General features: G+C 45.3%; 1 protein-coding gene across 2 annotated transcripts in view; it reads right to left on the bottom strand.

The window, feature by feature from the left end:
• LOC137506082 (neuronal acetylcholine receptor subunit alpha-7-like) overlaps positions 1-25,754 on the bottom strand; it is a 237,989-nt gene that overhangs the window by 119,707 nt on the left and 92,528 nt on the right. The window contains exons 5-6 of one of the 2 annotated variants that reach the window (XM_068233573.1): positions 10,255-10,334; positions 2,389-2,556 (exon numbers count right to left, since the gene is read on the bottom strand). In XM_068233573.1, coding sequence (XP_068089674.1) covers positions 2,389-2,556; positions 10,255-10,334 — 248 coding nt within the window. The remainder of the gene's footprint in view (positions 1-2,388; positions 2,557-10,254; positions 10,335-25,754) is intronic. The other variant, XM_068233574.1, reaches the window with a different exon arrangement.

Consider the following 25,754-nt stretch of genomic DNA (forward strand, 5'->3'; position numbering starts at 1 on the left):
TCTACTACTTATCACGGTTAAAATGTTACCACATATGTCTCTTGTAGTTTTGCTTAAACTTTCCCAAATTTGATCATAATTTTAAAAATGACTTTTTTATGTTGGGTTGAGTTTGTCTGTACCTATTTTTTTATGTGATGTGTGTCCAAGCTTTAAAGGGGAACTGTCGCGAAAATCCTAAAATTTAAAACACATACAAATAAGATACGTTTCTTCCTGAATAAAATGAACCATAAATTACTTCTCTCCTATGTTGCTGGCATTTACAGTAAGTAGTACAAATTTGACATCCATAGGGGAGCATGGCCTTTATTCTTTATAAAGACACTCCCTGAAAAAGATTTATACAAAGATGCTGGCCAGCCTTCCTGCTCACCGTACACTTTTTTGGCAGGTGGACAGAGCAACTGCCATTCACTAAGTGTATTTTGAAAATAACGAAATCCCTGTGAACCCCCATGAGGAGATGGGCTAGTCCAAAACCTGTCGGTTCTGTCAGATTTCTACTACCTACTGTAAGTGACAGCAACATAGGAGAAAGGTAATTTATGGCTCATTTTACTCTGGAAGAAATGTACTTCTTAATTGTATAGGTTTACATATATTTGAAATTTTAAGATTTTCGCGATAGAGGTCCTTTAACCACTTGAGGACCGCAGTGTTAAACCCCCCTATGGACCAGGCAATTTTTCATTAAATTGGCCACTGCAGCTTTAAGGCCAAGCACACAACACAGCACAAAAGTGATTCCCCCCCTTTTTCTCCCCACCAACAGAGCTCTCTGTTGGTGGGGTCTAATCGCCCCCCAGATGTTTGTTTGTGTTTGTTTGTTTGTTTATGTTTTTTTTTAAATAAAAAGTGTGGTTTTTTTATTCCTTTGTATACCCCTCTCCCTTCCTCCCCCCGCCAGCATATCCCCGTGATCAGCTGTCATAGGCTTCAGCCTATGACAGCCGATCACCTCTGTGTCTCAGGAGGGGACAGCCATGTCACACGGCTGTCCCCAGTACAGCGCTGCTGTAGATCGCAGAGCTGTACCAGTAATTAGATGGCAGTTACGCCGTCTATCAGTCTCCCGTGCGGCAATCGCCGCTCGGAGACTGAAGGAGACTCCACCCACCAAGTCTCCTCCAGGAGACTCCGCCCACCAAGCAGGAGATGCGCGCACACCCTGCACGCGACCTCCTGCAAAACAGAGCCCCAGCACTTTACGCCGATCGGCGTTGGGCGGTCCTGGGGCTGCCGCCGCGGCCATGCCCATCAGCGTAACGCGGTCGGCTAGAAGTTAAAGACCCACCAAAATGTATTCTACAACTTGTCACGGTTAAAATGATACCATGTGTGCCTCATTTAGCAGCAAACTGGTGGTGCACTCTCCACAAATACACTGGACATTTATAAACGTCCAGTTGTCATTAAGTGATTAAAGGGACCCTGAGCGGTAAATAAAAATTAAATCTGGACTTACCTGGGGCTTCCTCCCGCCCCCCCCCCCTGCCCCCCAGCAGACAAGGTCCCCCGACATCCTCTTCTTCTTTTTCTTGGTCCTGGCTCCGGTAATCAGAGACTTTGGGTGAAGTTGTGTGTGCTCGCCCATGCCGCACGCTTGTCGCGTAATCACGACAGTTGCCGTAAGCGTCGTTCACGGTTCTTTAAAGGCTGAACCGCGCATGAGCAGGATGCAGGAGGCTCTGTAGAAGTGCTGTTGGCGTGAAACAGCCGTCAGGCTACCCTTGTCCTGCACCCACCCATTCACTGACTGCCCACCGGGACCGGTATGTGCATTCCACTTTATTTGCAACTCATGCTCACGAATGTTACATATTGTATGTGTACTACAAGCTTCATCCAATAAACATGGAAGACTGCAGTGCCCACCTCCACTTTCCTTCTTTATTGGATACTATGGTCTACTTTACTGGTCAGAGCACACTATACTTCCATTAGTGAGCTTGCCGCTCCTGGATTGGTGCAGTAGCCACCCCCCCATGAATATTAGCTGCAGTGCCAACAGCTTCACTCTCTCACTACTGTTGAGCTCTAAAAGATTAGGCACAGCATGATAATCTCTTACATAGTCCTTTTTATGGAAAAACATTGCTTCATTACAATTTACAGAAATCCTGAAAAAACCTGAATTTTTTACTGAAGTAACTTTGCAGGGAGCACAGAGACAGGTAAGCCGTAACTGTTCCTGTACAGGCAGAACCATGATGCTCTCATTCACAGCAACTGATAGCTACTGATTAGGCTAATTACACTCTGATGTAGCTAAATAAACACACGCAGCTCAAAACAGTGGAATTCAGGTCCGCTTTATAAAACTTCTGCTTTAAAAAAGATCATTTATGTTTCTACAAGAAAATTGTACCAGTGTGAATGTCTTACCTACTAGATCCCATTCTCCATTAGAAATGTAATTTGAAATGTCTGCTTCTAACATTTGTAGGTCAAGTAGCCATCCATTGTGAGTCCAAGATCCAAATTTCAATTTGCATTTTTGAACATCAAACGGAAACCACCGTACATCAATATAACATGTGCTCTTTAAAATTCCTGAAAAGAATCATGACAGGCATTGTTTATTAAAGAGAACGTATAGTGGTTTTATTAAAGAGAACGTATAGTGGTTTTACAAATATTTGTTGATTTATTCTGCTCTGCACTGAAATATAAACCTTAAATATGTTTCACCTTCTTTTCATAAGAACTTATTAAATATTACAACATTTTAGTATGCTTTTGGATCACCGGCTGCTGGCTGAAGTTTGTAACTATTGTGCTCATTGTCCACTATGACCTACAAAATTGCCAGTTACACCTGTAATATAAGTTATTCCAACAAATTAAACATTCTCTTTTATTGAGGGCAGCAGAATGGCTAAGCAGTATGGCTAAGCAGTAAATATCCTTGCTTTTTACTAAGTTCCTAAACCTTGGCCACTGCACTATTTGCATGGGATTTGTATATTATCCCATGTATGCATGGGCTTTCCATAGGCACCCTGGCTTCCTGTCACATCCTGTCACTGTCAGTGATAGGAACATTAGATTGTGAGCCCTGCTGAGGGTTGGTTAGTAATTTGAATTGTTCAATGTACATTGAAAAGTTCTTGAAAAAATCTCAGTGTTATTATAAATACATAGTAATAATGAGGCCCGCCTTTGCCCTGAGCGCTGCCACAATATTTCCCTTGGAAGGGGGCTGCTGCTAAGCCCAACCCCAAACCTCTGCTAAGCTCCTCCCCAACCATTGCTAATCCCCACCCCCAAAACATACAAAGCTCAGCCTCCACAGGAACATGGCTGTGTGTTGCACCAGATCAAGGGCTGCTGGACAGACATCAGAGGGACTTGAGAGGTAAATTATTCTCACCTCACTGCCCTCCAATTAGCCCCCTCTGTACCCCAGCATCCTTAGTAGTGATTATTCTGTCTTCTCTCCCCCTTGATCCTCAATAGCATCCATCCATTCCCTAACCTTCTTCCTGTATCCCCTCTAGCACTCTCAGTAAGCCCACTCCCCCATCCATCCCTCAACACCCTCACTAAGCCCCTCTCTCCCCACCACCCTCAGGAAGCCCTTCTCTCCCCTCATCCAAATCTCAGCACCCTTACTTAGCCCCTCTCTCCCCAGCACCTTCAGTAAGCCCCTCTCTCTCCTCATCCATCCCTCAGCACCCTTACTAAGCCCCTCTCTCCCCAACACTTTCAGTAAGTTCCTCTTTCTCATTCATCCACCCCTCAGCAACCTCACTAAGCCATGCACCCCTAAACACCCTCACTAAGCCTCTCTCTCCTTTCATCACCCACAGCACCCTTCTCCCCAATCCACCCCTTAGCACCCTCACAAAACCCATCTCCCCCCCCCCCAGCACTCTAAGTAAGCCCCCCTCTCCCCCACCTCCCAGCACCCTCTCACCCCAGCACCATCCTTAAGCAACTACCTCCCCTGTCCACCCTCAGCATCCTCAGTAAGCCCCTTTCTCTTCCCATCCACCCCTCAGAAAGCTCATCTCCATCTGCACCCTCAGTAAGCCCCTACCCCCCCCCCCCCCCTTCAGCACCCACAATAAGCCCCTCTTACTACTCATCCACTCCCAGATTGCATCACTTCCTCTCCTTCAGATGATTTTACTCTCTGTCCCAAGATCCTCAATAGGCACTTCTATCTGAACACCCTCAATAAGCCCCACTGTCTCTTTATAATACCTCTGCATTAATAGCCTTAAGGCTCATACACACATCAGACTATAGTCTTTGGAAAATGAAAGATCACAGACCAATCTTACCACCCTTCATGTAGTATGAGAGCCATACCTTCACAGTCGTTTCTATGGAGCTGAACTCCCCATCAGAAAAAAAAATCTTTGCAAGATGCTGCACACACAGATGCTGTACAGACACAAAAGATCAGTATCTGCAAAAGATCTGTTCCTGCCAAAGATCTATTCCTGCAAATTGCATTCATAGTCTATGAGATCTGCAGATCATCATACACACCTTGTTTAACTGACATTCATCTGCAGATCAGACAATCATCTGCTGATCTGAAAATCCATCCTGGTGGATCTGATCTGCAGATGAATGTCAGTTAAACAAGGTGTGTATGATGATCTGCAGATATCATAGACAGAAGCGCACGGAAGGGGTTGTTCCGGGTGTACAGAACACCCCCCTGCACCAAAACCGGAAGTCAGAGACTATTCGCAAATGTCTCCTCTAAATCTGAGCAGCGGCAGCCACAGATGCGCAGCTGCCGCCTGCTCATATCTGTGTGCGGGGCGAGGAGGACTCTGACTAGAGCGGGGGGCCCAGAGCAGATGCATTAACTTATCGGCAGCGGCGGCGCCGGCCGGTGATGGCATCCCACTGGTCTCCATGGCTACCTTCCGGATGACGTGACGTCACCACGCCATGCAGCGGCCGGCCCGCGCTCCTCCCCTGGCCATGATTGGACACTTCAAGTCCAGACCGTGGAGAGGCTGCCTGGAGAACAGTGAGGCTCGTTTGGAGTAGTGATGCGAGCGTGCGGTCTCAGTCCCCTCAGGCAAGTGCAGCAGCCCGCCGGGTGGAATGTTTGGAAGCCAGCCATTCTGGCTACATATACTGGGACATATCCCCCTGCTGGCTACATATACAGTCTGGGCACATATCCCCCTGGCTACATATACTGCCCCCCCTGGCTACATATACTGGGGACAATATACCCCCTGGCTACATATACTGGGGACATATACCTATCTAACCTATACTGAGGGCATATACCTATCTAACCTATACTGGGGCCATATTCCTATCTAAGCTATACTGGGGCCATATTCCTATCTAACCTATACTGGGGACATATACCTATCTAATCTATACTGGGGCATATACCTATCTAACCTATACTGGGGGCATATTCCTATCTAACCTATACTGAGGGCATATACCTATCTAACCTATACTGGGGACATATACCTATCTAACCTATACTGGGGCCATATTCCTATCAAAGCTATACTGGGGGACATATACCTATCTAAGCTATACTGGGGGACACATACCTATCTAATCTATACTGGGGCATATACCTATCTAAGCTATACTGGGGGACATATACCTATCTAATCTATACTAGGGCATATACCTATCTAATCTATACTGGGGGGAGTGCAATTTAGCCTAGAAACTGCTAGTATTTGGCTCCACCCACACCATGTTTTGGCCACGCCCACACGCCACTTTCAGGAACCCCCCCCTTGGAAATCCTGGATTTGCCCCTGATAGACTATGAATGCATTTTGCAGGAACGGATCTTTTGCAGGAACAGATCTTTTGCAGATACTGATCTTTTGAATGTCTACAGCATCTTTGTGTGCAGCATCTTGCAAAGATTTCCGTCTGATGGGGAGTTCAGCTCCATAGAATAGACTGTGTAGGTATGGCTCTCATACTACATGGAAGGGGGTAAAATTGGTCTGTGATCTTTCATTTTCCAAAGACTATGGTCTGATGTGTGTATGAGCCTCTACTCTCTATCCCCAGACTATCAATAAGTCCCTCTCCCTTCACTGACTCCCCCAGCAATGGGGCATATATACTAAATACCAGTAAAATTGCCATGTACAGACAGCACTACTTATGACAGTTGCGCATTACAAGGAATGAGCAGATTGCTAGTGTAACACATGCCATGCAACTGACATAAGAAATAGTAAAACTGCTGTGTGCTACCTACACACTATAATTTTATGGCTATTTAGTGAATATGCCCCAAAATCTTGTGTTGCTCAGGGTGTTGTGAAACCTTAGGCTGTCCCTGGTAATAATTGTTAATATTTTATTTTTTTCCTGATTAAAAAAATAAAATTTGTAAGTATTAACCCTAATAAATTAACTACAATTATAACTGCCTTAGAGGGAAGCCTGCAGGTTCAGTCACAATAACTTCTCAATATCTCTGGGGTAGAAGTGTGATCAAATGAGTGCTGTGTCCTCAATACATTGTTAACATTTTACATTGTTTTTATTATAATGGTATTATTAATAGTTAGTTATCCAATGGGAAAAATAGGTTTTAAATGGAAACCACAGTCTCCTTGAAAATTTCACACATTACTAATTTATCTTCTTCAGGTTTACTGTAAGCCTTTTAAAACATAAATCTGACAGTTTCTTTATATGGTTTTGAATTTCCTCATAACAGCACCATTAAGCACCGCGGCACTCTCTTTACAGTAAGGCTATTGGGAGGGTTTTATAGTGTCTCATGCCCCTAATGCCTCTAATCTCAACTCTTCTTATTCAGCAAGCCAGTACCTGTTCAGTAAGGAGTCCTTGTAAAGACACTCTAATACCGCAGGGTGACCCCTTGACGTGCACTAAAGCGATTGCGATTGCTAGTGGAAAAGGGCCATTAGTGGCTGCAGCTCCTAAGCGCTTTGAGTCTGACAGGAAAAAAACGCTATACAAATGTTAGAATTATTATTATGACTATGGAAGGAATTAGATGCAGTTGGCTGATGGTGTAATGGTTAAGGGCTCTGCCTCTGACACAGGAGACCAGGGTTCGAATATCGGCTCTGCCTGTTCAGTAAGCCAGCACTAATTCAGTAGGAGACCTTTGGCAAGTCTCCCTTACACTGCTACTGCCAATAGAGCGTGCCCTAGTGGCTGCTGCTCTGCTCTGGCGCTTTGAGTCCGCAAGGAGAAAAGCGCAATATAAATGTTATTTGTCTTTGTCTTGTCTTGTCTAGATTGTGAAAGTTAGTGACAAGGATTCTGGGGATGCTGAGGTAAACAGAACTTAATATCAGATCTAGGTGGAAGCTATCAAATAACCTCTGCAGGTCACACTCTCCACCTTATACTCACTAAATCCACCACCATTACAGTCCTTGACACCACACCCTTCCCGCCCTCAGACCTCCACCTTCTCACCTTCAGCCTCCTCACAGAAGGTACCTCCAAACCATCCGCCCACCTACCTGGTCAGTGGCAGCGAGACCTACATCAGCTCAACCCTATTGTCCTAGCTGACCATACCATCTCCTCCTCTCTCCCCACCCAAACCTGTCCTAATCTTGCTGCAGCTCAGTATCGTCAAACCCTCTCATCGTCCCTAGAGGAAGCTGCTACCTGAATATTCCACTGCAACCACCCCCCTAACCCCCAGCCCTGGTGCACCAACCATACTTGCAACCTCCAGAGGGTAACACGTGCCACTGAACGGAAATGGAGGATATAGAGGAAAACTCAACGTAACAAGGATTTCCTACAGTACAAGACTAACCTGCTGCATTACCACACTGCCCTTGCTGATGTGAAGCTGGAATACTTCACCAAGCTCAATGCAGACTGGCTGGTCACTCCTATTGTACACTCAATCCTGATTCAGGAGAGTACTCTGGCCCAGTGCAATCCCTCAAGCAGGTACACCACTCCTGCTCCACACAGTGATAAACTTATAACCACAGAAGGATGCACTCCACAGGCTTGTACATGCATTCACTTTACTGCAATGTCAATACACTACATGTTATGGGCTCAGCCTTTCATCAGGTAATACTTCACCAAGCTCATCGGAGCACAAGCTTCCAAACCCTGGCACCTCTTTGCCACTTTCAACTCCTTGCTTAAACCCACCCCCTGTTTCCTCCCTCTCTGTCACAGATTTAGCCTGCCACTTCACCAACAAATTTGTCTCCATCCGTCAGGAAATATCTAGCCTTTAATCCTCACCTCCCACCCCCTCCCATCCAGCTCCTCCTTCACCCTATCCACCCCTCACCTCCTTCACTCCTACTACCATTGAGGAAGTCAACCACCTACTGCAGACTTCTTATACCACCACCTACCCCCTTGACCCCGTCCCTTCTGACTTGCTCAATCCTCATCTCTTGAATTTGACCCCAGTCCTCACTGCCCTATTTAACCTCTCCCTATCTCCAGGCACCTTCCCCTCAGACTTCAAGCAAGCCATTGTACTACCCCTGCTGAAGAAACCCTCCCTCGATCCCTCACTACCCTCCAACTACCGCCCTATCTCCCTCCTCCCCTTTGACTCAAAACTCTTTGAGTGTCTGGTTCACTAACACCTGACCCAGTACCTCAATGCCAACTCCCTACTAGACCTACTGCAATCTGGATTTCAACCTGCCCACTCAACCGAAACAGCTCTCACCAAAGTGGTCAATAACCTCGCCTTAGCTAAAGCTGAAGGCAAATACTCTAATCTCCTCCTCCTTGACCTTTCAGCAGCTTTTGACAGAGTGGACTATCCCCTACTCCTCTAGTCCATGGGTATTCATGATCTTGCCCTGGCCTGATTCTCATCCTACCTTTCCATCTGCTCCTTCACGACCTCCTTCAATGAGTCCTCATCCACCCCCAACCACCTCTCAGTGGGTGTCCCCCAAGGCTCAGTCCTTGGCCCCCTACTGTTCTCCCTATACACATGCTCCAATGGAAAGGTTATCTCCTCCATGGGTTTTAACTATCATCTGTTTGCAGGTGACAGCCAGATCTACCTCCACAGAGTCCACACCCCTGATCTATCCACCATTACCATGGACAAGGTCTCCTCCTGCCTATCAGCCATCTACTCTTGGATGCCCGATAACTACCTGAAACTAAACCTGGGCAAAATGGAATTTATGATCTTCCCACCCCGACCATCCCTGTCCCTCCCAGATGTGCATGTCACTGTTAACAACACTACCATTCACCTTACCTTTCAAGCCTACTGCCTGGGTGTCACCCTGGACTCTGCATTTTCCTTCACCACCCCCCCACCCCCCCCCAAATCCAAAACCTCACAGAGTCCTGCAACTTCCACCTCCTTAACATCTGCAAGATCCACTCCTCATCCATGCCCTCATAATTTCCCGCCTTGTCTACTGCAATGTCCTTCTGTCTGGTCTCCCTTTGACTCAAATTGCCCTGCTGCAGTCCGTCATGAATGCGGCAGCCAGAATTATCCACTCCTCCCATTGCTCGACCACAGTGGCTCCCCTCTGTGAATCCCTCCACTGGCCTCCTATCCAGTCCAGAATCAGATTCAACATACTGTGTGCCTACAATCTGTCCACAAAACCTGCCAAACCTACATTTCCTATCTTACTGTGAGGTACACACCTAGCCACTCACTCCGCTCCTCCAATTCACTTTGCCTGACTGCCCCCCACATTGCCCAGTCCCATGCATGCCTCCAGGACTTCTCAAGAGCTGCTCCAACACTATGGAACTCCCTACTTCCCCCCATTAGGGTTTCCCCCTCCTTCAATCTTCAAGAAGGCCCTCAAAACTAACCTTTTCACTCTGCCCCCCCCCCCCCACCTCACTGGTGCTCTAAACCCGCAGCTGAACTCTGGTCCCCTAGCTTTCGGGTCCTCCTTCTTGTGTCTCCTACTTGTTCATGCACCCCGATTGCCGTACACCCATCCTATGGATCTGAGTGAACTGAACTTGACTTGCCTAATCTCCATGCTACAATCCAGTGACTGACTAAGCATTACCTTGTACTCATACTGAACTGAGTGATCTGGTTTGCATGTATTCCTGTATTGTCGTATTGCTCTATGTCACCCCTAAATATTGTATGTAACCTTAACTATTGTCCAGCACTGAGTAATATGTTGGTACTTCACAAATACAATAAAGAAAGAAATAATAAATAAAAAGATACAGCTTGTTGGTCAGACATTTAAAACCTCTGCAGCAACCATTCAGATTCCTTGTGCTTCTGTATTTAAACCAATGCAATATTACCTGGTGGGATATATTGACAGGCACCAGAGGAATTGACCAAGACGTTAGTGTGAAAAGTTGCATCAAATCTTTCATCTGCACTGAAACACAAACAAAAAAAATTGCATCACAAAGTTTTTGATACGCTAAATATTGTGTAAACCTGAGATCACTACAGTAGCTCTGCTTGTTTCACTGTGAAAGTTGCCTTATAGTGTACCCTACTTGACATGTGACAAGAGTTTCTGAGAGTAGGGAATTGATAAAAAAGGAACAATAGTTCATATATACAGTACTTTAGCTCTGAGACACGTTATACACTGCCAATGGGTAGAGACAATGAGACATTAAGTCTACTTAGTAAATGTTTAAAGAACCACTGTCCAAAAACTGTAAAAAAAACCCACAAAAAAACAAAAACCTTATATTTATAATATAACTAATGTATAATGTGCATTTGTTCCTGAATAAAATGCACTGGACATTAATTTTTCCTATGTTGCTGTCAGGTTTTAGACTAGTCTGTCTTCTTATGGGGAATTCTTAGTTGTTTTATTTTCAAAAGCACTTGCTGTATGGCAGTTGCTCATTTCAATAAAATGCAAGCAAGTTGCATCCCCCCCTGAGGAGAATGACAAGTCCAAAACCTGTCACATATTTACTGCCTACTGTAAGTGATGGCAACATAACAGAGAAAAGTAATTTATGGTGCATTTTACCTAGGGAGAAATGTGCTTCTTATAAATATGTATTTCAAATTTTAAAATGTTTCTCAATAATGGTCCTTTAAACATAATATAAAACCATGGGATTTCTACAAACGTAATGTTCAGGAGTAAGAGGATAGATACAATTTTTTCATCAGTTTTAAAGGGGAATTACAGTCTGGCATAACAACACACATCAAAAACTTGCTTCCATACTTTTTATTGCTCATACAACAATTGTGATTTTTACAGAGACAACATTTTTTGTGGACAAATATAATTACCCCCATCATATTTAAATTGTTGTGGTTAAAAAAAAAAAACTAAGCTACGTGTTCTTGGCCTTTATTTTGTGTACCATCCTCTGCATTGCAATATCCAATGTTATTCAGAAGGTCTTTCCCAACTAACCTTCTGCACAATTAAATTGAAGATCTAATAGATGGGTTTCTGTAGTAAAATGCCAGCAATACGTTTGGATGTGTATGGTGATGGAACACCATACACAGTTCCTTAAGAGTATGGTGTGCGGAGCTCCCTGTGTTACTTTGGATTACTTCAGCCACTTGGTCCAGCACCCCCAAAATAGTTAAACACGGTGTGCGATTCTTTGGACTAATGGCTGTGGCCATGAAAGTTTCCTATGGGTGAACCCCATTGCATTGTGGGAGATATCGGCATCAGCGGGCGGGGACTTACCTCCTCCTTGTTCCGGTGCGAGAGGGAGCTCTGCATTGCCGCTAGTCTGGTCTGGTCTAGACCAGAGTAGCGGCACACAGAAATTCCTCCGGAGCTTGGAACGAGGAGGAGGTAAGACCCTGCCCGCTGATGCCCAGGCTTTTGGAATGGTTCCCACTAAAACACTAATAAAAACTATTATTTTTGCATGGCTAGAGTAGGACTCACCAGACTGGGGACACTTTGGCGTAGTTGGTGAGCTTAAGGGTGTTAAAGCATAACCAAGAGCCCCTGTCACTGTTTCCTGTTGTGTGCTGCAGCCTCTCTGTATTTATATACAATATTTCTTATGGAGACTGGGAATCTCCAGTGCTGCGTGCATGCTTTGTATAGAATTACATATAATTTGGTTTGTGCTGCTCATCCCTCGGCTTATATTATTTCCCCCTGTGAACGTGCATAACCACACCCATCTCTAGCACAGTTAAGCATATAAATGAGTGGAGCTCAGAGTTCTGTCAGTAGCTAGTAAGAAGGTGAGGTGTTTTTAATTTCCTTTTTCCCATTTAGTTGACTATTGGGCTTTTGTAATGGTTCCCTCTAGACTGCTGATAAAAACTAGCATTTTTGCCCGGTTAGAGTAGGACTCACCAGATTGGGGACACTTTGGCGCAGTCGATGAGTTTATGCGCATTAAAGTGTAACCAAGAGCCCCTGTCACTGTTTCCTGATATATATCCAAACTTTTAGCCTATCTTACCAAACGTTTAGCCTATCACATCTTTCATAGAGGTATGTTTTTTTCAGTAAAGATGTTGACCTGTGGGCTCACTATGGATCAAACATGAACAAATAATATGGCAAATATCAATCATTTATTGAACTATTTTTTTACTTCTGACTTTGCAATGTCTTGATATGTCTTGACTTATTTCTGCTACTACTATATTTCAGTAATTTCCTCTTTAAGTGTATTCCTCCAGAAGGCTCAGCATCTTCACTGTCCTTCGTTTGATTACTTATTGTCATTGTCATATTGAAATATTATTAGAGATGGTCCGAACCTCCGATTTTCGGTTCGCGAACTTCCGCAAAAGTTCGGTTTGCACGAACTTCCGTGAACCGCACTAGACTTCAATGGGGAGGCAAACTTTGAAAACTAGAAACACTTATGCTAGCCACAAAATTGATGGAAAAGATGTTTCAAGGGTTCTAACACCTGGAGGGGGGCATGGATAAGTGGGATAGATGCCAAAAGTCCAGAGGAAAAATCTGGATTTGACGCAAAGCAGCGTTTTAAGGGCAGAAATCACATTGAATGCTAAATTGCAGGCCTGAAGTGCTTTAAAACATCTTGCATGTGTATACATCAATCAGGGAGGGTAATTAGAGTACTGCTTCACACTGACACACCAAACTCACTGTGTAACACACCGCAAGCAGCTGTTTGTGTTGTGATGGCCGTGCTGGACTGATGCGCACCATGGCGAAAGTGCAGGCGATAGCGGTTTTCAAGCCCATGTGGTCGCCAGGCTGAGGTAGCTCAATGACAGAACAACAGTGACTGTCCAGCTGATCATATTTGGTCTTTCCACAATGAAGCAACGACCTTATTATCTTGGGTGTGCCCCCCCCCCCCCCGAGACACTCATATAGCCGGCGGTCATTGCTTCATTGTGATACGCAAGCCCCTTCACTGCGGCAAGGTCATGATCATGAAGGGGAATTGGCTCATGTACATGCCTTTTGTTTTGTTGTTGCAGCTGCAGTGCAGCCAGAAAAATTAGGCAGGCACGTACACGCACCAGCAAAAAGTAGTATAGCGGCCTTAAAAATTCAGGAATCCACCTGGAGTCCTGGACCCTGTTGGTGGTGGCGGTGAAGGCAGTCAAGCGGCCTGGGGGCTGAGGTGCTGTGTGGGGAGAGACTTAGTCTTGGGGCAGGCAGTCACATGGCGTGCTGTCAGAGATGCTGTGTGTGGGGACTGACTTAGTCTTTGGGCGGGCAGCAGCACTCCGGGATCCATGCCTCATTCATTTTTTATAAAGGTGAGGTACTGAACACTTTTGTGACTTAGGCGACTTCTCTTCTCAGTGACAATGCCTCCAGCTTCGCTGAAGGTCCTTTCTGACAGGATGAAGGGAAGACAGAAGTTGCATGGCAAATTAGGACAGCTCTGGCCACAGGTCAAGCCTGCGCTCCCAGTAGTCCAAGGGTTCGTCGCTGCTCACAGTGTCTACATCCACACTTAAGGCCAGGTAGTCGGCTACCTGCCGGTCCAGGCGTTAGTGGAGGGTGGATCCAGAAGGGCTAAGGCAAGGCGTTTGACTAAAGAATGTCCGCATGTCCGACATCACCATGAGATCGCTAGAGCGTCCTGTTCCTGCCTGCATGGACATGGGAGAAGGATTACTGACAGTGGTACCTTTATTGCGTTGTGCTGTGACATCACTCTTAAACGCATTGTAAAGCATAGTTGCCAGCTTGTTCTGCAAGTGCTGCATCCTTTCTGCCTTCAGGTGAGTTGATAACATGTCTGCCACTTTGTGCCTATACCGAGGGTCTAGTAGCGTGGCCACCCATTAATTGTCATTCCCCTTGAGTTTTTTATACGAGGGTCCCTCAACAGGCTGGACATCTGCACAAAGTTGGATGCAGACGTATCTGCACAGATCCAGACATACTATCCATCTCCTCTTGCTCTTCCTCAGTGACGTCAGGTAAGTCCTCCTCCTCCTCCCAGCCACAAACAATACCACGGGAACGTTGAGCAGCACAAGCCCCCTGCAAAGCCTGCTGTGGTTGTTCTTCTGCCGCCGCCTCCTCCTCCTCCTCCAAAGAAACACTTTCCTCATCATCCGAGTCTGACTCTTCTTCCCCACATGACTCTTCCTCCTCTTTCTCCTCCCCCCTCTGTGCTGCCGCAGGTGTTGAGGAAACATCTGGTTCTGATGAGAATTGATCCCACAACGCTTCCTCCCATAACTGTTCCTGTTCACGCTCCTCCACAGCCTGATCCACCACTCTACGCACGGCACGCTCCAGGAAGTAAGTGTACGGGATCAAGTTGCTGATGGTGCCTTCACTGCGACTTACCAGGTTGGTCCCCTCCTCAAACAGCCGCATGAGCCTGCATGCATTTTGCATGAGTGTCCAGTTGTTGGGCCAGAAAATCCCCATTTCCCCAGACTGTGTACTTCTACTGTAGTTGTAGAGGTACTGGGTGATGGCTTTCTCCTTTTCTAGCAGGCGAGAGAACATAAGGAGGGTCAAATTCCAGGGAGTCGGGCTATCACAAATCAGACATCTCACCGGCAACTTGTTTCTCCGCTGAATATCGGCAAAGCGTGCCAAGGCCGCATAAGACCGCCTGAAATGCCCACACAACTTCCTGGCCTGCTTCAGGATGTCCTCTAAGCCTGGGTACTTTGACACAAATCTTTGAATTACTAGATTCAGCACATGTGCCATGCAGGGTACATTTGTCTGCTTTCCCAAATTCAAAGCAGAAATGAGATTGCTGCCGTTGTCACACACCACGTTGCCAATCTCCAGCTGGTGCGGGGTCAGCCACTGATCCACCTGTTTGTTAAGAGCAGCCAGGAGAGCTGCTCCAGTGTGACTCTCCGCTTTGAGGCAAGACATGTCTAAGATGGCGTGACACCGTCGTACCTGGCATGCAGCATAGGCCCTGGGGAGCTGGGTCTGTGTAGCTGGATAGGAGATTGCAGCACCAGTAGAGTTGAACTGCCACTCAGCCAAGGAGGAGGAGGATGATGACAGCGAAGAGGATGTAGCAGGAGGAGAGGAGGTGGCAGGAGGCCTGTCTGCAAGCCGTGGAGGTGTCACAAGTTGGTCCGCTGCACAGCCACATATTCCCTGCTTGCCATCGGTCACCAGGTTGACTCAATGGGCTGTGTAAGCAATGTACCTGCCCTGACCGTGCTTGGCAGACCAGGCATCTGTGGTCAGGTGGACCCTTGACCCAACGCTGTGTGCCAGAGATGACAACACTTGCCACTCAACTTCACGGTACAGTTTGGGTATCGCCTTTTTAGAGAAATAATTGCGACCTGGCATCTTCCACTGCGGTGTCCCAATATCTAAAAAATTACGGAAGGCCTCAGAGTCCACCAGCTGGTATGGTAACACCTGGCTGCTGTGGGCAGAGGAGCAGGAACCGCTCAAGGTCAGAAGCAGAGTGGAGGAGGGTGGCTGTGTAGGTGCAAGGGAGAAAGCGGCTGAAGATGTTGCTCCTGAAGGAGGAAGAGGAGAAGGAGGGTGGCTTTTCTTTTGTGTGCTGCTTTTGCTCAGGTGCTCTTCCCATTACAGTTTGTGCCTTTTCTCCATGTGCCTTCGTAAGGCAGTTGTCCCTACGTGGGTGTTGGCCTTTCCACGGCTCAATTTTTAGAGGCAGAGAGAACAGATGGCATTGCTCTGATCTACGGCAGACACATTAAAACATTTCCAAACCGCTGAGCCCCCCTGGGGTGATGGCACTATGGTGGCATCAGCAGCTGACATTGAAGGGCATGTTGGCTGGCTGTCCATAGGTGGCGATAAATGGCGCCGGACACTGCCACCAGCTGTTTCTGACGACGAGCTCCCCATGCTTCTTTCAGGAACTCATCTCCTCCTACTCTTCTCTGACTCCCCCTCTGAACTGTCCGCCTGTTCATCTCCTCTATTGGAAACATACGTGGCATCCATATCATCGTCACCATCATAATCATCCTGCCCAGCTTCGCATGCCTCAGACACCTCCAAAACTGCACCAACAGCAGGTACTTCATCATCCTCCTCCTCACACGTTACGTCCGTAGTGTTGCCTAACTCAGACATATGAGGTGGTGTAACTTGCTTAGCGCCTTCATCTGGTTGTAACAATAATGGCCGTGCATCAGTGATTTCCCCACCAAATAACTCCTGCGAACTGTCAAATGCAGCGGATGTGGTGCTTGTAGTAGTGATGGTGGCTGCGGAAGATCAGGTGTTCTGTGTTAAATAGTCCACCACGTCCTGTCAATCTTGGGAGTTGATGGGGCGTTTCTTCTTCTGAGCACTGTACTTTGGTCCAGGGCCACACGAAATCACATCAGCACGACCTCGCACAGACCTGCCGGGTGGCCTTTCTCTGGGTCTGCCTCTACCTCTGCCTCCACCTGTTTTGTCCGTTTTGTCCATATCGGGGGGGGGGGGATGAAGTGAGTGGTATGTACTGACTTGACTAATACAATGTGCAGCCACACAGGTGCAGTTAACAGGTATGCACGGAGTGGTATATCACACTGCGTGCACTCATGTAGGTAGGTAGGTGGGTGCACTGTGAACAACAGGTAGGTATATGCAGTGATGGAAGTGTATTACAATGTGCACCTGTCACACACAGACAGGTACCGGACAGGCACAGTGACACTGCATGCGCTCATGTTGGTAGGTGGGTGCACTGAAGTGAACAACAAGTAGTAGGTATATGCAGTGATGGGTATTACAATGTGCACCTGTCACACACAGACAGGTACCAGCCAGGCACAGTGACACTGTGTGCACTCATGTAGGTAGGTGGGTGCACTGAAGTGAACAATAGGTAGTAGGTACAGTATATGCAGGGATGGGTATTACAATGTGCACCTGTCACATACAGACAGGTACCGGACAGGCACAGTTGCACTGTGTGCGCTCACGTAGGTAAGTGGGTGCACTGTGAACAACAGGTAGGTATATGCAGTGATGGGTATTACAATGTGCACCTGTCACACACAGACAGGTACCGCCCAGGCACAGTGACACTGCGTGCGCTCACGTAGGTAGATGGGTGCACTGTGAACAACAGGTAGGTATATGCAGTGATGGGTATTACAATGTGCACCTGGCACTGGCACAGTAGTAATTATACCACCAAGGGGCCAAAGGCCAGCTGCGACTGACTGACAGGGCTGTATATAATGCAAGTGGGCCACACAAAAAAAAAATAGATCACAAGAACAAGATTAGCTCTCAAAAGTGTTGATGAGAGCTTTTTTAGCAACAAGAATCAGCAAGGAGCAAGCTAAGAAGCCTACAAGAGCCTAACTAAGCTTTCCCTATAAGTCTCTGCACAGCAGCTATCCCTTCTCTATTTACTGCAGGCACACGAGTGAGTAAAATGGCTGGGGGTGCCTGCCTGTTATAAGGGAGGGTGTGGCTGAATTGATTGGCTACAATGTGCCTGCTGACTGTGATGTAGAGGGTCAAAGTTGACCCTCATGATGCACTATGGGGGCGAACCGAAGTTCTGGAAAAGTTTGCGGTTCTCCGCGATCGCGAACCACGGAAGTTCGCCGGAAACCGTTAGCTGGCGAACCGTTTGGGCTGTCTCTAAATATTGTCACAGTATGGACCATGGCACATGAAAGATAAACTTGAGTGACAACAACTAGCTGCTGTCATGCGTCATAGCTATTTAGCAACTGTATGTTAGTAGAAGCTCATGAATATCTTAGTAGCTCTGACCAGTAGCAGCAGCATGTAAGTCTGTTGTGTGATGTGGCTCCAAAGCCTGTTGCACCCCCCCCCACCCCCCTTTCACAAATGTTTTATTATCAAACACCTAAATACGGATTTCTCCATGTACTATATAGTCACATATTGTAGTTACAATGGAGATGTCTTGCTGTTTTCTTGTTAAATCATTTTATTTGTGCATCTGTATTGCTGTGACCTTCATTTCCAGCATACACAGTGAAATGAATTAATCATTCGCGATGGTGCCAAATTTCATATGCATCCAAATTACAATTGCCACAAACCTTGTGGTGTGAATAATAGGCTGGTCAAATTATCTAATCTGATGTGAAAGCCATTGCGGTCACACTGCTGACTGTCACAAGCCACAAATGATAAACATACTGATCGGTTTCCCTAATTGATTTAATGCATATACCAAGCATGAACAAACAGATCAGAAATGAGAAATACAGCTTTATATAAATACCCAAATGACAGCCCTGATTATCTAAATTTAAGTAATATGGCTAATCTGCCTGGAGCTTGAAAACATAACATGAAGTATGCAAGCAAGGCAAGCTTTAAGAAGGGAATTCCAAGAATTATGGAAATCCTGTGTCTGAATATGGAAATCCCCTATTTAAATGAGAACTCTTGAGAGTTAATAGTCCAGCCATGATTCCATGGTTTGGCTACACACATTATAGCATGCAAACATACAGTTAATTGGCTTCCCCCTAAATTGGCGCTAGACTACGATAGACATATGACTATGGTAGGGATTAGATTGGGAGGCCCTCTGAAGGGACAGTTAAATGACAAGACAATATACTAGGGATGGGACGAATCCACAATTTCTTCGAATCCGAATCCGGATCCGAATCTAAAAAGGTTCTCGAATATCTCGAACCTTTCGAATCCCGAATCTAACGAATCCTGCACATACGAATTGTGCGATCCGTGGTATAGTTGCCCGCAGTATAGGTAGCGAGGTAAAGGTGCCTTCAGTATAGCTAGCTAGGTATGGGTGCCTTCAATATTGGTAGCTTTCAGTATAGGTAGCAAGGTATATGGGCCTTCAGTATAGGTAGAAAGGTATATGGGCCTTCAGTATAGATAGCAGGGTATATGTGCCTTCAGTATAGGTAGCAGGGTATATGTGCCTTCAGTATAGGTAGCAGGGTATATGTGCCTTCAGTATAGGTAGCAGGGTATATGGGCCTTCAGTATAGGTAGCAGGGTATATGGGCCTTCAGTATAGGTAGCAGGGTATATGGGCCTTCAGTATAGGTAGCAGGGTATATGGGCCTTCAGTATAGGTAGCAGGGTATATGGGCCTTCAGTATAGGTAGCAGGGTATATAGGCCTTCAGTATAGGTAGCAGGGTATAGGGGCCTTCAGTATAGGTAGCAGGGTATATGGGCCTTCAGTATAGGTAGCAGGGTATATAGAGGCCTTAAGTATAGGTAGGTATGTAGGTAGGTATAGGGGCCTTTAGGTAGGTAAAGGGACCTTCAGTATAGGTAGCAGGGTATAGGGCCTTCAGTATAGGTAACAGGGTATATAGAGGCCTTAAGTATAGGTAGGTATGTAGGTGGGTATAGGGGCCTTTAGGTAGGTAAAGGGACCTTCAGTATAGGTAGCAGGGTATAGGGCCTTAAGTAAAGGGAGGTATGTAGGTAGGTAGGTATAGGGGCCTTTAGGTAGGTAGGTATAGGGGCCTTTAGGTAGGTAGGTAGGTACGTATAGGGGGCCTTTAGGTAGGTATAGTGGCCTGTAGGTAGGTAGGTAAGTATAGTGGCCGGTAGGTAGCTATAGTGTCCTGTAGGTAGGTACTTAGTTAAAAGGACCTTCAGTATATGTAGCAGGGTATAGGGCCTTAAGTATAGGTAGGTATGTAGGTAGGTAGGTATAGGGGCCTTTAGGTAGGTAGGTATAGGGGCCTTTAGGTAGGTAGGCACGTATAGGGGGCCTTTAAGTAGGTAGGTAGGTATAGAGGCCTGTAGGTAGGTATAGGGGCCTTTAGGTAGGTAGGTAGGTAGGTAAGTATAGGGGCCTTTAGGTAGGTAGGTAGGTATAGGGGCCTTTAGGTAGGTAGGTAGGTACGTATAGGGGGCCTTTAGGTAGGTATAGTGGCCTGTAGGTAGGTAGGTAGGTATAGTGGCCGGTAGGTAGGTATAGTGTCCTGTAGGTAGGTAGGTAGTTAAAGGGACCTTCAGTATAGGTAGCAGGGTATAAGGCCTTAAGTATAGGTAGGTATGTAGGTAGGTAGGTATAGGGGCCTTTAGGTAGGTAGGTATAGGGGCCTTTAGGTAGGTAGGTACGTATAGGGGGCCTTTAGGTAGGTAGGTATAGAGGCCTTTAGGTAGGTATAGGGGCCTTTAGGTAGGTAGGTACATATAGGGGGCCTTTAGGTAGGTATAGGGGCCTGTAGGTAGGTAGGTATAGTGGTAGGTAGGTAGTATAGGGGGCCTTTAGGTAGGTATAGGGGCCTGTAGGTAGGTAGGTATAGTGCCCGGTAGGTAGGTAGGTACGTATAGGGGGCCTTTAGGTAGGTTTAGTGGCAGGTAGGTAGGTAAAGTGGTTGGTAGGTAGGTAGGTAGGTAGGTAGGTAGGTAGGTGTAGGTAGGTGTAGGTAGGTGTAGGTAGGTGTAGGTAGGTGTAGGTAGGTGTCGCTCCCCCCCCCCCCCCCCCGTGCCTCCTCCGCTCACCCCCATGGCCTCCTCCGTCCCCCGTGCCTCCTCGCTCACCCCTGCATAAGTGTCAAGTCAACTCACATGTCCAGTGGAGCGCAGACAGAGCGGCAGACCTCGTCCTTACTTCTCGGTTCCCTCTAGTGGCCGGACCGGCTTTTACTGATGACGTCATTGTAAAAGCCGTCACTAGAGGGAACCAGGAAGTCAGCGAGAGGTCTGCCGCTCTGTCTGCGCTCCACTGGACGGGTGAGTTGATACAAAGTATGCGGGCGGCCGGGCGGAGGAGGCGCGGGGCGGTCGGAGGAGGCGCGGGTCGGAGGAGGACGAGTGCGAGCGGCGGATGCGCGGCGATGCAGCGTCGGGATTCGGCGGATTCGTAAAGTGGAAAATGGCGTCGGGATTCGAATCCACGAATATCGAATATTTCCCAATATTCGAGGGATTCGTGGATTCGCCGGATTCGTCGTCCCATCTCTACAATAAACATTGTACAACGCTGCAGAAGATGTCACTCAGCTCTATAAAAATACTAAATACAATTAATAATAACCCTTTATTTAGGACTGCTTTGGCCAAGCACCCCCTACTATTGCTAATACCATCTCACCCATATATATATATATATATATATATATATATATATATATATACATACATATATATATATATATATATATATATTTGTTAGGAGTAATCAATAATTGTGTATAAATGCTCTGCAAACATCCTTTCATGGTTCTAACCTATTATATTTATGTAAAAAAAAGGTAGATCAGTGCATCGCCCCCCCCCCCCCCCCCCGAGACAACAAACACACCTTGAACACAAAATAAAAGCTCTGCATATGCACTAAGAGCTAAACTATTAAATAGGAAAAGCTGGCCTAAGAATATACTTCCAGCTTTTGTACACAGCGAAAAAGGGGCAGTGCTACTTAGGACAAACTGCATCCAAATGACTACCTGCACCAAGTGTGCAGAGCCTACTAATAAACAAAATACACACCCTGCATTCAAATCAGATGCACCTAAGTACCATTGGAGGATGTTGGTTTCCATAATAGCTTGCATGCACATTATCAAGTACTTGACCCTCCTACTACGATGAGGTTATCCTCTGCTGGTAGGGGCCCTACCTCTAACTAAATTAAAAATGGTTTATATTATAATATGTTCATTTAAATATGATTTAGCATTTTTCCCTACTCACAGAACAAATCATAATGGATTGGCTATGAAAAGATCCAGTAGCCTTGAGTCCAACTAATGCACCCCCTAAGGTATAGTAGTAGCAGTAGGGTATTTTACCGTGTTAGCCATCAGTAAGAGCAAGAAGTTTTAAATCAGGATGATACTATTTATTGGCTAACTAAAAATGAATAAAAATAAACAAGCTTTCAGCCTTGCAGCCTTCGTCGGGCTTATATCCTGTTAGTTTGCAGGCTGGTGGTACAGACAGCTATATACATGCAACATCAAAAGGGAAAACAGATATTTTTTTCAAGCATAAATACAAGTTATAAGGTACAACCGGATTTGTTCTGACAGGATGGACACAGACAAGCACCTGGATCGCCTTAAAGGGATACTTAAGCCAGAAAAAAAAATGAGTTTTACTCACCTGGGGCTTCTACCAGCCCCCTGCAGCAGTCCTGTGCCCTCGCAGCCACTCACTGCTCCTCTGGTCCACCGCTGCCAGCTAGTTTCGTTTTTGCCGACAGGCCTAGCCACGCGTAGCTTTTTCCGCATTCCCCGACTGCAATTAGCGCTATTGCGGGCCGCAATGCGTACAAAAATACGCGTTGCCGCATTACGCACGCGTAACTTCACGAACTTCATCGCATTTTACACAAGGATCACAGACTGAGAACGATATTCCCTAAACTTCCACTCTTGTCATATCGGCAACCACACAATCTAAAACAGATGATTGTCAGGAGTTCTTTGAATAGGCCTCAACAAAACGGAACATCACCCTGCCGACAAAAAATATGTGGGACCTGCAGACACATTTACTCCACTGACAGGTTAACGATATCAGGTTCACAACAGGAGTACAGAGTACAAGGTACATTTTCCTGTGGTTCCACCAATCTGGTATATCTGATCATGTGTGCTAAATGCCCCAATGTTATGTACGTGGGAGAAACTGGACAAACTCTGCGCAAACGTATGAATGGACACAGGCACACTATTAATGATACCAAATCTGCACTTCCAGTTGCTACACACTTTCGATCCAACGGATACAGCATGGATGATCTTCGTGTCACTGCCCTGAAGGGTGGCTTCAAAACGTCAAATGATCGATTAATAGCAGAAACAAAATTTATAAATTGGTTCAAAGCTGTGGAGAAGGGTTTGAATACGGACAACAACTTTTTATATTGGTATGAGGCTGATGGTATTTGAACTTTCTCAGCCATTCTAGTTGAACTTGTGAACTAAGAATTTACGATACCTCTGGGTCAATCCTAATCCCAGGTCTGTGAGCATGGAGTAAACAAGCATCATTATCTCCGCTAACAACCTCTAACCCCATTTAGATGGTCTGTTTGAATTAAAGCATCTTAATGACATGTATTTATGCTTGAAAAAAATATCTGTTTTCCCTTTTGATGTTGCATGTATATAGCTGTCTGTACCACCAGCCTGCAAACTAACAGGATATAAGCCCGACGAACGCTGCAAGGCCGAAAGCTTGCTTATTTTTATTCATTTTTAGTTAGCCAATAAATGGTATCATCCTGATTTAAAACTTCTTCCCCTAAGGTATGTGTACCATTTGTTGAGAACCTAAGCAGTAAAGTACAGCGTTTCTCTTAAGGTACAGTGTTTCTCGTATAGAACTATTGTTTTATGGCAGCACTGCAAATAGGATGCCAGATTCAAGTCAAGTTATCAGCAGACATGAGATTTACACAAATGCTGTGTTTTCAGCGAATGGATAATGATTTGGAACTTTAAAAATATGGGTTCAGCAGATGGTTGCTAAAGAAGTGATTCCTGCAGAGTTTACAACTCTTCTTTTTTCCATATCAATATTTTCTGCTTTTCCCCATATCCTCACCACATAGGCTTCAAAGGACCACTTTTGCAAAAATTAAAATTTAAAAAAGATGTAAACACTCACAAATAGGAAGTCATTTAAAATGAGATATACATTACATTTCTCCTACAGGGGTTGGGCAAAATCATGGAAACACCTAACATTTTGGCATCATAATCTTTGAACATGTTAAATTTAAGCAATCAAAACTTAAGTTGACATATGTTACATTTTTTGTTTGTTTATTATTTTTGTTATTTGATATGTTTAATTAAAATAATTGTTTTTTTACAGATATTTAAACCAAAGTTGGTTATAATTTATAAAAATGGCAGATCTCTCAGGCTTTCAAAGAGGCCAAATTGTTGGTGCTCGTATAGCAGGCGCTACTGTAACAGAAACTGCCCGAATGCTTGGCATTTCAAGAGGAACTGTCTCAAAAGTAATGACTGCCTTTGAAAGAGAAGGAAAAACATCCTCAGCAAAGTACAGTTGTGGCGGAAAGTCGAAGTTGTCTGAGAGAGACCGTTGGACTCTAAATCTAATTGTTAGAAAAGCTTGCAAGACCACGGCTCCTAAAATCACTGCAGAGCTGAATGAACACCTACAGAACCCAAACACAAAAACTGTTAGTCGGGAGCTGCACAAATCTGCATTCCACGGAAGAACTGCAATTAGAAAACCTCTGCTCTCAAAGACAAATGTTTCAAAGCGTTTAGAGTGGTGTAGAATCCACCAGAATTGGTCCCCCGAGCCGTGGAAAAATGTGATTTTCTCTGACCTCCAGCCGAATGTACATTTGGAGACAGCCGAAAGAAGGATTTCATCCAGACTGACTTCTCCTAATCATAAAACATGGCGGGGGTTCTGTGATGATCTGGGGTGCTATTTCTTAAAAATCCGTCAGGCCAATGATTTTCCTTCATGGAAGAATTAACAGCTGAGTCTATTTAATAATTTTGGGCGACTAATTTCATCCTATGGTTCAAGAACTGTTTCCGGAGGGGAATGCCAGCTTTCAAGATGATAATGCCCCAATCCATACAGCTAGAATTGTTAAAGAATGGTATGAGGAACCTTCTAATGAAGTTGAGCATCTCATCTGTCCACCACAATCCCCAGACCTTAACATTATTGAGCATTTATGGTTGTTATTAGAGATTCAAGTAAGAAGCAGATTTCCGCCGCCATCGTCTCTAAAAGGACTGGAGGGTGTTTTAACTGAAGAATGGGCTAAAAAGCTTTTGGAAACAATTCACAATTTGTATGAATCAATACCTCTGTGAATTGAGGCAGTAATTGCTGCAAAAGGTGGACCTACGCCGTATTAAAATATATTTTGTTGATTTTCAAGGTGTTTCCATTATTTTGTCCAACCCCTGTATGTTGCTGTCACATCATTTTTTTGCGAAAATGTTCTCAAATCGAAAATAGAATTTTCGATGCAAAAATGACTTTGGCAAACATTTGCAAGCAACACTGATGTAATACCTAACTCTAATCCTCCCTCCTAAAGCCTAAAGGTGGCCACACACCATACATTTTTTTTTTATTTTGATTCAATTCGAGCATTCCGATCCAATTTTCCAATTGATCGTAAGTTGCAATCAGAATATTCGAGGTACCGCACACGTATGTTCGAAATTGCCACAACTTCCGGTTAAAAGATTGTACACTCTGAAAATATTGGTTGGTTAGAAAAATCAAGAGAAAAATGTACTGAATAGTTATATAAATGTTTTTCTGGTTGAATACAGTTTCACAATCCATCACACACCATACAATTATTGATAAAATTGGTCTACATTTTCCAACATATTCAATCTAAAAATAAAATAAAAAAACATGAAATTCGATCAGATTTCTCGATCGAAAACAAAAAAAGCTTTTGTTTTTTTGGGACAAC

The sequence above is a fragment of the Hyperolius riggenbachi genome, chromosome 1 (assembly GCF_040937935.1).
Source record: "Hyperolius riggenbachi isolate aHypRig1 chromosome 1, aHypRig1.pri, whole genome shotgun sequence".
Taxonomy (NCBI): Eukaryota; Metazoa; Chordata; class Amphibia; order Anura; family Hyperoliidae; genus Hyperolius; species Hyperolius riggenbachi.